This window comes from Terrapene carolina, unplaced genomic scaffold (assembly GCF_002925995.2).
Source record: "Terrapene carolina triunguis isolate 2854851 unplaced genomic scaffold, T_m_triunguis-2.0 Scaffold192, whole genome shotgun sequence".
Classification (NCBI taxonomy): Eukaryota; Metazoa; Chordata; order Testudines; family Emydidae; genus Terrapene; species Terrapene triunguis.
In genome coordinates this window covers 8,360,808-8,372,026 of record NW_020664543.1, presented here as the reverse complement: position 1 = coordinate 8,372,026, position 11,219 = coordinate 8,360,808, and the positions used below count along the sequence as shown (strand labels likewise).

Here is an 11,219-nt window from a genome sequence, read left to right as displayed (position 1 = left end):
CTGCCCTGCCCTGCCGCCTCCTTCTCCCACTACTGCTGCCTTCTTCAAGAACTTCCCACAACTCTAATTCTCCCTGATCCTTTATAGTCCCAGGTTCTGCCTTGCCCTCTTACCTGGACAAACTGGGAGCACCTGTACTGGCATGGAGGGAGGGGGGAAGGGCTGGACCTGTTTTATTAAAGGGCCCAGCTACCCTGTGACACGTTCCAAGAACCAGATGGAGTAGATGAATCTTTCAGCAGGGTAAAGAAATGGTTCGGCCTAAACTGTTTCTGTCTGAAATACTTCGCACCAGTGTGGGCACAGACAAGATGAAACAGCCCCACAGGCTCATTGCTGCTCCATGGTGCACTGGGAGTCTTTTGAAACCTCCAAGAGTCCACTGGTTCTGGGAGCCATGCCTGGGACTGTAGGATAGATTTCTGGAGGGCCTTTTAACTGAAGTGGTTTTGAGCGGCACTAATGTGAATGTGGGGCAAGCCTGCAATGGTTCTTAAAGTGATTCAGCATGGCTGGTGTGGACACACTTGTTTGAGATTAATCTGGTTCATGACAACAGGTTCAGCTATTTCAAGCTGACAGAGTTTGGGCAGAGTCCATGCTTTCCCCCACGTTCTGTGACATGCTCTGTTCATTGATATCCCCACAGTTTACCATTAATAATAACCCGTCCACACAGACACTTGTGATTTGCTGATAAGAAAAACATCCAAGGATGCAAAGTTAAGTTCAAAGATTTCTTTATTAAAATACCTTTTCCAAATTCACTGTAATAACATTTGAGGAATTTTTTGGGGGGTGGAAGGGTTTGTGGGATGCTTGAATGTATATTTGCCAACAGAGATGTGCTACAAAGCCCGTTGTTGTTTGTGAAAGGTTTAAATGTTTTATGATACAAGCAACCTTTTCCTAGGGAAAAATAAATTAAAAAGATATTAGTAAGAAACTGAACAGTTTAAGCTTGGTGGGAGGGGGGCAAAAAAAAAATCCTTTGCTTTCAAAGGAGATATATATCTTTTCTGTTCCAGAGCCTTTGATAAAGAGTTTAAAGCAGTAAATATATATATATATATATATGAATCCAGATGTCATCTCTTTGTAAGAATGACTTAGATCCTTGTTGATTTAATTATTTTAAATGCTATTTGTCATTTAATACAAGAGCCTTCTTATCTATGTCCCTGATCCTGCAATTGAATCTGCAGTGATACATGGGAACAGATTGCAGGATTGGGACCCACTTTACAGTTTGAAAAAGAAAATCTCTGTTTGGGGTTTTTGTTTGTTTGTATTTTCTTGGCATCAATAAACCTGAGATTAGCATGAACTGCAAAGTTCTGATCTGGATCCAAACTTCTCCAAAGTTCTGGAGTATTTGCATCCAGGGCTTTGTTTGAACCCATTGTTGAAACAGGGAACAGCCACCTTAGTGGGATCTGGATGTGGTGCCAATCTTCAAAAGCACGGAATCAAGGTGTTGGTTTGGCATATTGTAGAGATAAGGTAGGGACAGGTATGAGGTTACAATCTGGACCCAAATAAGCTTCTGAACTTCATTAAAGTTTGGGGATGGGATTTGGATAAGGGTTTAGCTTCAGGTCCAAATCTGATGACCCAACATCTGTGATCTATATTTTGTCTAATCTGGACTGTGATGTGCAGTCATTCTTTCAAGAGAGAACCAATATGCCAACCAGCTCAATGAGCAGTGAAACTTTTAGATACAAGAAGTGATTTAACAAAGAACAAGGAATATTTGTGTCTCTAATAATGTAGGCATTATTTAATGTGGTAAAGTTCTGAATCACTGTACAGTTACTAAGTTTTAAAAAAGCCCAGAATGTACTCTTACTCTATACTCCCACCTCCCCAGAGCAGGATGAAATGGAGGATAGAGAAACAAAACTCTTTTAGTGAGAGAAATGAACCATGTGGGGGACATGGCATTGGGTTCCATAGGCACTTTCCCATTCGAAACTTTATTCGTAATTTTTTTTAATTACATGCTTTAGGAATGTCCCTGTTGTTCACCCTGAGGAAACGAACATTGAAGAGAGGAGGCTGGCAGGTTCATAAATAAGTGCCATAGAGCTTTTGAAACAGGCACATCATCTCGCATCTTGTTTTTGTCTCCCAGCAGTTGATGTTTCCGATGAATCTTTTAAGTGGCATCAGGAGAACCTTCTATTCTCTATTGGCAATGAGGAGGGGGAAAAAAGCTAATAAGCATAAATTTAAAAAAAACTCTTGGATCAATGAAATTGCATAAAGAGATGAAATATAACAACAACTCTTTCCAAGAGCTGCACAATCAGCTAAACAATCATCATGTCTCCTCTCTAAAGTCATTTAACATCTCCATGGTACGGAGAGGAAACTAAGACACAGTGATATTTAGGCTAACATTTTCAAACTGCTTGCCTATAGTTAAACACTTAAATCTATGTTTGGGCACTGACTAATAAATAAGTGGCTAGATTTTCAGTTCTGCAAGTGGGTGGAGAATTGGAGACTTTTGTCTCCAGGATGGTACATTTTGTATTAGTACAAATGTACACCTGAAAGTACAGCGTGTCCTAAGTGACGCTAATCAGTCCACGTTCACCACCAGGACAAAATAAAACAAACAAACAAGTAAAAACGACAGGGGAGAATATGAAGTCAGAATGTATGGTTGCAGCAAATCCAACACAATACCAAATTAGTATTTGGCGAAGTGGCTATCTCATTGTTAAGATATTTCCTTCAATATGTTTTCAGAAACTAAGACCATTAAATAACTTAGAAAGATTGCCAGCTCTGATTCCAGGAAGGAAACCTCCTCCCAGTTCCTCTCTGAGTAATTCAATTAATTTACTCCAGACACTTCCAAGCTGATTTTAGGTAAAAAATCATTCAAAGACACCCGTTTCTTTTGCAAACACTTCCTATGGATGGAACTTAAGATCTAAAATCCTGTAGCAGACAAGAAAAAGAGAAGAGGCCACAAGCCCAAAGTTTGGATCTAGTTCTGAATATCCCTCAAGTCCAACGTGTTGAGGCCCAGGTTACTTTGGTCTGTGCCCCTCTCTAATCAGAACTTGGACTGCCATTTGATTTTAACCCATTTAAATAATTCAGGTTTTGACTGGATTTGTCAAACATATCACCCTCATTGACTTAAATGGGATCAAACCCTTACTGTGAATCTGTGAAATGTAACCCTTTGTTGTCAATGTGTGGCATTTATTAAAGCACTGGGCTTACTTTTATCATGGCCTCACACGGCATGGAGGGAGCAAAGTTCTTCATTGTTTTCATGCTGGATTAGACTTATTCTGACAGTGACACAACTTCTTATGGGTTGGGGTTGGAGTAATGGAGGCGTGAGAGCTCATTATAAAGCTGTTTTCTTCATTTTTTTTCTTCAACGCAGCAATTCTTGGCTTTGCCTTATGACTTCCTCACCATTAACGCAGAACATCATAATTTAATAGGTTTATTAGAAGCGAGGTGGGAGAGCATTACTTGAATTTGGAGTAAGAAGCAGACACTAAGGATCAGATTTCAAGCACCCACAACTGTCGCTGAAGTCAAAAGGAAGGCATGTGCTCCCACCTCTGAAACCCAGACTCCAAATAGGGGTTCGGTCCCACAGTCCTTACTCCCTTCTGTCCCCCCCAATACATTTGTATGGTGTATTGCCACAAAAATCCCCACTGTGTCATGTTCTCTCCATGAAAATGTCAAATCATGAGTCTTCAAGACCTACACTCTGACATGTAGCTATAGCCAGGAAACCTGCTACCTGGGCATTACTTTCTTTCCTGAACATGTTCCCTTTGATTAGGATGCCACAGTGTCAGGCCTGGAGACCAAAGGCCTCTATCCACAGATCAGGGGCAGCAAGAGCAGCAGCAGGGCCAGTCTCCCCTGCAGAGAGGTCTTCCACCTCCCCCAAGCTCTTCTCCAGACCTCTAAAGTAGAAAACTGCCTGTAGAGGAAGGTTAAGCCACTTGATCAGGTTATTAGGACTCTTTTCGCTTTGATAGGCAGGGTCAGCAACTCCCCTCAGTCGGACTCTCCCTGTGAGGCATTGCAGAGCATAGTGCTGCAGGAAAATAAGCTACAGAAGTAAAGTACTTCAATAAAACGAGGAGAGAAGGCACGGCCAGAGTCTCTCCGTCTCTTTTCTCTCTGCACTTTTATGTTGCCTGAGCAATGTTGAGAAGAAGAAAGAAAAAGAAAAAAAAAAACCGAGGAAATTCACTTTCTGATCCCCACTGTGGTTCATTTATGTGGAGAAGAGAAAGAAACACTTTGGATTGCTCCTGCTCAGCAGGCAAAAGAACCAAGGCCTGATGCTGCTTTTTATCCAGAGATGGCCCTGCAAGCAGAACGGGGCCCCGTCGGCACAAGCCCTGGTGATTCAAATAGCTATTTAATCAGGAGAAGTTACAGTATTTAACTGCAACAGGGATGCCTAGCGAGGTGTTTCCTGTCCGATAATGTTATATCAGAGTTTCTAGGGGATGCCTGTGTGTTGCGCAAGTGCCATTTCCTGGGAAGTATCGTGCTCACCCTCAGGGTTTAAGTTTAGTGGCACATGTACATCCTGATCCTGCACATCTGTGTGCTGTCAATGTGAACCCCAAGGGCACATTGCTGGGGAAAACTCAGGTAACATGCACAGCTTGTTCCAAACCAGGTTTTTCTTTTGTATATTGATGAGAAACTAAAAATGTTTGCGACCGTCTGTTGAATTTTACAGGGGATCTTATTACTCCTTTCCAGATGCGAACAGGGATTTGTGCGAGCAAGGAAAATGCAGCCCTAAATCCAACTCCTCTCAGCTTGCCAGGAGATGGTAAAATGTCAGGGCCCAATTAATTAAAGCCAAAATTATTTACATAGGGTGCTGAGGTGTTTTGACTGCATCTCATTCAAGAACCAAAGCAGCCTCAATATGGCTCCAGGTAATGGTTTCTAGACTCAATTTTGGTAATAGAAAAAAATTATCAAAATTATCAATTATCATAATGATGGCACATCAATAGCTTCTTTCATCCAAGATCTCAGAGTGCTTTGCAAACATGAATTAATGAAGCCACTCAGCACTCTCGTGAGGGAGATATTAAATTCCTTTTGCCCAACTGTCAAATAGTGATGAGTGATTGGGTCAAGGCCAGACAAGTCAATGACAGAGCTGGCCACAGAACCCAGGAGGACTGACTGTCCCCTGGCTCACACTTACTCTATACCTTACAAGCATTGGGAAATACCTGTGTAAGTTCTATACAGCAAGGGCTCAGTTCACGTTAGCAGCTGGAGTGTATGTGGAACTCTGCTTTATGTAGCAGTTATGGATAAGGGTGCAAACAAAGGCTCCAATGCTGCATGCCCAGAACCTCTCACTGAAGTCAAAGGGTGCAGAAGATATGTAGGCTTGGCTCCAACAGGCAATCCAGAGCGCTGAGAAAGCACAATGCCTCCCATTCAGGTTCACACCAGCTGTTTGCTGCAGTGACTTCTCTCCACCTTCTCCTGTGTATACTAAGCCCTTATCCCAGGCACAGATTAAAAAAAAAAAAAAAATCTCCTCTGTGATGCCATGAGGTTGCATCCTTGCAACTGGGAGGAGAACTAGGCTTGATTTATTTTTAGAAGATAGAGAGCAAAGTAAAACCCCAAACCTTTAAATGACAATGAGAAATAAACCCCATTTGCCTATAAAAATCTGCCTGTTTATTGCAACACACTCCGTGACCTTCAATGCTCTGCCAATGGACTGTAAACAATACAGAAGTTTTCTTTTTTAGCCCATGTGGACTTGAATGCTGATGGAGGGTGGAGGGCCATGCCTTTCAGAGCCTGAGAGCAAAGTCTATACTACAAAATTAAGTCAACTTAAGTTATAGCGACATACAGCCACCGCAGTAATTAAATCGCTTTTACATGTCTGGCCTACGCTCCTTATGTCGGCAGTGCATGTCCTCACCAGGAGCACTTGCACAGAGTTAACTGTCAGTGTGGTGCATTGTGGGACAGCTTCTGAAAGGCAACAAACAGTCAATGTAAGCAACGCAGTGTCTACACTAATACTGCGTCAACCTAACTACATCGACCGAAGAGCTACGCCTCTCCTGGAGGTGGAGTTATTAAGTCAGTGTAGCGGGTGAGTTACATCAGTGGGAGATACATTTTAGTGTAGACGCTTACAGAGTTAGGTTGACATAAGGCAGCTTATGACGACCTAACTCTGTAGTGTAGACCAGGCATGAAAGTGTATTGTTAGCTGTCGTAGAGAGTGCTACTGTGATTGTTATTTACAAGTCTCTTATTTGCTACAGTTGTTTTTTTTAAGCAAATGATCCAGAGTCATAAAATAAGTGGCAGGAAAAATACACTCCCGCGTCCCGCCCTGTTTTTTGGGCGGGATCTTATTCGTACATACACATTCCTCTTCTGCAGGCTTCTGCTCAGGGAACCAAGGAACTCTGAGCCTGGGGCTGGCCCTGCCTACCACTGAGACCGCCTCCATCCAACAGGTATCTGTGCTCTACCAGCTGCCTTTTAGGGATCCAACCATCTTGTCTAAGATCCGGAGGCAGCTGGGCCTCAACATGTGGCAGTTCCTCCCTCCTTTTCTTTTTCAAGAGTTACCTTTGAAAACGCCCTGTTCTTGAAATCTTGAAATCAAATCCTAGAGGACTATAATGGGGGGTTTGCCGGAGTAAGGACTGAGCAAAAGACCTCAGAGTTTAGCCTCTGGATAGGATCCTCCTCTCTTTCTCTTACTCTCTTTAGTCTTATGAGGGCAGGTTTTATCATAGTATGGTTTCCATTGTGTGCTTCTCAATTATTTTTTAAAAATAAGATTATAAATATATCAGGGCAGGGACTGTCTCTTCCTGTATGTTTACCCAGTGCCCGGCCCATTTTGGGTGCTAGCACAACAGCACTAGTAATAATAATTAATAACCATGATATTACTGAACAGCACCCTGGGGAAAGTATTTGATAAATAACGTTAATGTCGTTATTTCTGGAGTGCTTGTTCTTTGTCTTTTGCATTTCAGCAGAGCCAAGTGATCATTCATTTGAGGCATTTAGCCACTCGTTCTCTCCACAAATTGGCTTTTCCTCTGATTAGTTTGGTGTTCAAAGCTATTCACCGTATCATTTCTTGACTGGTAGATTGTCCATGGAATTTGAGCTGCGATGGTTAGTTTGGCTGGGCTCTTACATCACATGGCGTTGCTCCGGTTCCCTGATTGGATGATCGTAATAACGTCAGCATTTGCTTTCCATTAATATTTGTTTAGAATGTCACAGTCTCCACCAACAATCCTGCCAGTCGGCCCGTCTTCTAATATCCTGGTTGAAGGTGCTACATAGCACAGGTCAGGAGCACAGACAGAGTTGAATGCAAGCTTCTGCTCAAGCCAATAGTCACAGTCAGGAAATCACCTCGCACTACACCTTAAGAAGGAAATCACATCTGCAAATGGTAAAAAACTCCCAGTGTATGTGTGTGCATGTGCTTGCACACTCCTTGGGAAGGCGACTCAGTTGGTGCTAGCCCCGCTGTAGTTTTTCCAGCTAAGGTTCTAAACACCCTTTCTTCATTCGCCTCTTTTCCCACTTGACACTGACGCTATTACTCCATAGACTGGCCAGCCCAGCAAGCCCTCATATCCATCCTCAAGTGGTTCAGCACCCAACATGCTCTTGAATACATCAGCCCAGTGGAAGTCTGAGGACATTCCCAAGCTTGGCTCTGCTGTGTCAGAGCGCACACCCCTGCAATCAAGCCAAATCTGCACAGTTGTGTATTTTAATGTGTAAACTCCCCTATCGAAGAGTCATCATGGACCTACTGTGCTTTATAGTGGCTTTCTCAAATACCAGTTATTTCATATGACTTTTAGTGCTCACTGCTATATAAATATATCAGAGAAAACCTGGCCAATAGGGATATAAATGAAAGTGCTAAGCAGTACATTTCCAACGTATTGTGAACAATACAAAAATATAATAACCCTTCAATGCTATTTCACTGATCTAACAGTTATCCTAATCTAATTTCCCAATCTCTTATTCCTCAAATAAAATGTATACTTACAGAGTGTCTGTTTTCCCCAGAATCTGCAAAATAAAATATAGTTTAAAAATTGAATGGCACATTTCAAAGGGATCAGCTTTACACACAAATAAATGAGAATTCAGGGTTAAATTTTCTTGCATTGCACTTGGTAATTTTGCAGTGACATAAAGCAGCTAGCTGGGAAGTTAGAAAGTGAAGATCCCCAGTCCAGCAAAGCACCTAAGTATGTGTTTAATTTAAGTACAAGAGAAGTCTCAATGATATCAAAGACTGACTTCAATAGACCTGTAGCTCCTGTTGAACTGCTTGGCTAAGCATCAAGTTGTGACTGGTTTGGTGGAAGTTACTCCCCCACACCTGCTCCATGTGGGGACTCAAAAAGGCAGAAGTCTGTCTGAGTGACAAAACATTCCCTCCTGAGAATACAAGCAGCTGTTGCACATGACAGAAACTTCCTTTTAGCGGCAAGTTATCATGGGTGATATGCTTTACTTCCCACTCCTAGATGGTTTTTCTGATACAGGCTGGGTGAGGTAATATCTTTTATGGGACCAACTTCTGTTGGTGAGAGAGAGAGAGAGAGAGAAGCTTTTGAGTTTACACAGAGCTCATCTTCAGACCTGGGAAACTTACTCAGAGTGTCACAGCTAAATACAAGATGAAACAGATTGTTTAGCATAAGTAGTTAACACATATTTCAAAGGACCATTCAAGATGCAGTGACCCTAGTGCCAGGGAGGGAAGTGGTCAGAGAATCCTGAGAAGGGTACAAATGCCAAAGAAAAAGGAGATCCCCAAAAGGTACCCAAGATTTAATTAATAAAAAGATTATTTAGCCTGGTCCAAAGCCCCTGGAAGGCAACGGGCGACTTTCCACTCAACTTCAGTGGGCTTTGGATCAGGCCCTTTGTGTTTATGTTTAGTGTGGATTTAACGATTGCCATCTGAAAAAAAAAACACACAACACTTTTGTGTTGGTAAGGAAATGTTCTAAAAAGTGGGTATGTAGCGAGGTTAGAAGAGTGACTCTGATCTTTCTTTTAGATGGGGTTATCAGACTTGGTTAAAGTACTATGTTTGTGTGATCTACTGATCCTTGTTGCACAGGAGATACACACTAGTGTTCAATTCCAGTGAATGCTTTTTGGCACAATGAGGTTCACTGAGGAATGGCCAGGGCAAGCAAAGTGGACTAGTACAGTACATAGAGCAAGGGATTGGGGTCAGGACTTTGCATTAATCCTGGCTCTGGCGCAAATTTGCTGTGTGAATTTGGACAAGTCACTTAATCTCCCTTTTGCTCAGTTTACCCCATTTTTAAAATGGCATATAATAATCTTAACCTACTCCACAGGGTGTGATGCTTAAATAATTCAAGTTCAAAAAGCCCATGGAGGTCCTTGAATGAAAGACACTATGCAAATACAAAAAGATGGTGGCTATGACTAGTGAACAGTTTAGTAGATCTCATTCTGAAGATGTTTTCTTTGACATCCAATATAAATTCACTTTTGTTCAGTTCATCCTGTTACTCAAAGTTGTATGTTCTTGTAGCATGATAAATAATTCCCCTCACAGCTTCATGGCTATGCCAGTCACATTTTTGTGACCAGTTAAGTCCCTTTTTAGCTAAGTAGATGTACATAAGATTTCTATTTTCAGTGTTTTTATTACATTAGAATTATGACTGTCTTATTTAACTGTTCATTTACATTCCAGGAGTTCTGCCTTAAGAAAGTGTTGCTTGGTGTCTTTAATCCTACCAATGGAGCTCAAGAATCTGAGTCTGCACTCAGTCACATTGTTTTTATGCCAGTGCAACTCCATTGACTTCAGTATAAAATTGGACTTAATAGTCTTATCCCGTCCGAGAGGAGCAAAAGAAAAGCTTTTTGGAAAATATGCAAAAGCTGGATTGCTGGAAGTAGATACAGCTCAAAACAATAATGCCATTTACCCACTGCTAGATCAAAGTCGAACTTGAAGTGGACAAAAACTAACTATATTATTTATGAAACAGCTTATTAAGGAGAATGCATGCAAAGCCTCAGTCACTGTGTATTGTGCGATCACAAAGGAGGAAATTATAAATTTTACATATTTCCCAAACTTCAAATGGACGGATGTTTGCTAATCCAAAGCTACTTTGTCCTATGTGACAACAACAGATCACCCATCACCTTGTAACTGTGTCACCCAAGATCAAAAGGCATGTGGCCAATAACTAATTGGGTTTCTAGATAAACACCATTGCTCCTGCCAGGGGAATGTCACACACTGCATTTGTGGTCCGAGGGACACCACTTTAGCTGTTAGAGGTTTAAGTGATTTCTGCAAAGTTGTGAACCAGGTAAACACAAATATTCTGTACTTAAAGTTTAGGGCTGCCTAGGTGGTGCTTTTTGCAGAAGCCATCAGGTCATTAATATTTTACAAAACTTTTTTTCCTTATTGTAACCTTTAAATACATTTACAGTGATTTTTTTATCTAAACCAAACTGGATTTTATTGTTATGTTGGGAAATACTGGTGTTTTCGAAGGAAACAGAGTTTACTCCTATTAAAGGAGGCAGGAAAAGGTGCAGAGACATTCTGCGTTCTGATCACACATGGGCAGAGTTGCCAGTTTTCTTCCAGAGCAGCGGCAATGGGTTCTGTTATGGGCACCAGGGAATAAATAACCTGAAGTTACAATTCCTGTGACTGCGGAGATATTTGCCAAGTATTAAAGAGGTAGCATACATGTATGAGTTACTGAGGGACTCAAAAGTTCTTGTTTTTTTCTCAGTAGTGTATTAGGCTCAAATAATACATTTGCATGATGGAAACAAATACTGAATTTGCCACATAGCATGAATGCCAGCCCCGTTAGGCTTTGCCATATGTTTCCAAATATAGCTGCTGGGTATTTGGGAGCATACAGGCCCATTCACACGTAGAGAGAGATTTGCAAGTCTCATAAATATATACCAACCAGTCAGAGGCTCTGTTTAAACTCAGTCATGTGTCCGTGATGGATTGATTGAGAGTATAGAGAAGAGGGGGGCTAAAGAGTGATCTCAGCTAAAGCAAGAGAAGCCTGCAGTAGCTCCATAGCACAGACTGCATAGCCCCAAGGATGCCAATACACCCG

At 41.7% G+C, this 11,219-nt stretch overlaps 1 protein-coding gene across 1 annotated transcript in view; it reads right to left on the bottom strand.

Moving 5' to 3' along the window:
- Nucleotides 1-745: 745 nt before the first annotated feature.
- Nucleotides 746-11,219, bottom strand: part of PECAM1 (platelet and endothelial cell adhesion molecule 1) — a 51,943-nt gene continuing 41,469 nt past the window's right edge. Inside the window, exons 15-16 of the mRNA XM_026654444.1 lie at nucleotides 8,105-8,127; nucleotides 746-2,191 (exon numbers count right to left, since the gene is read on the bottom strand). Of these exons, the coding sequence (XP_026510229.1) occupies nucleotides 2,162-2,191; nucleotides 8,105-8,127 (53 nt within the window). The 3' untranslated portion in view covers nucleotides 746-2,161. The remainder of the gene's footprint in view (nucleotides 2,192-8,104; nucleotides 8,128-11,219) is intronic.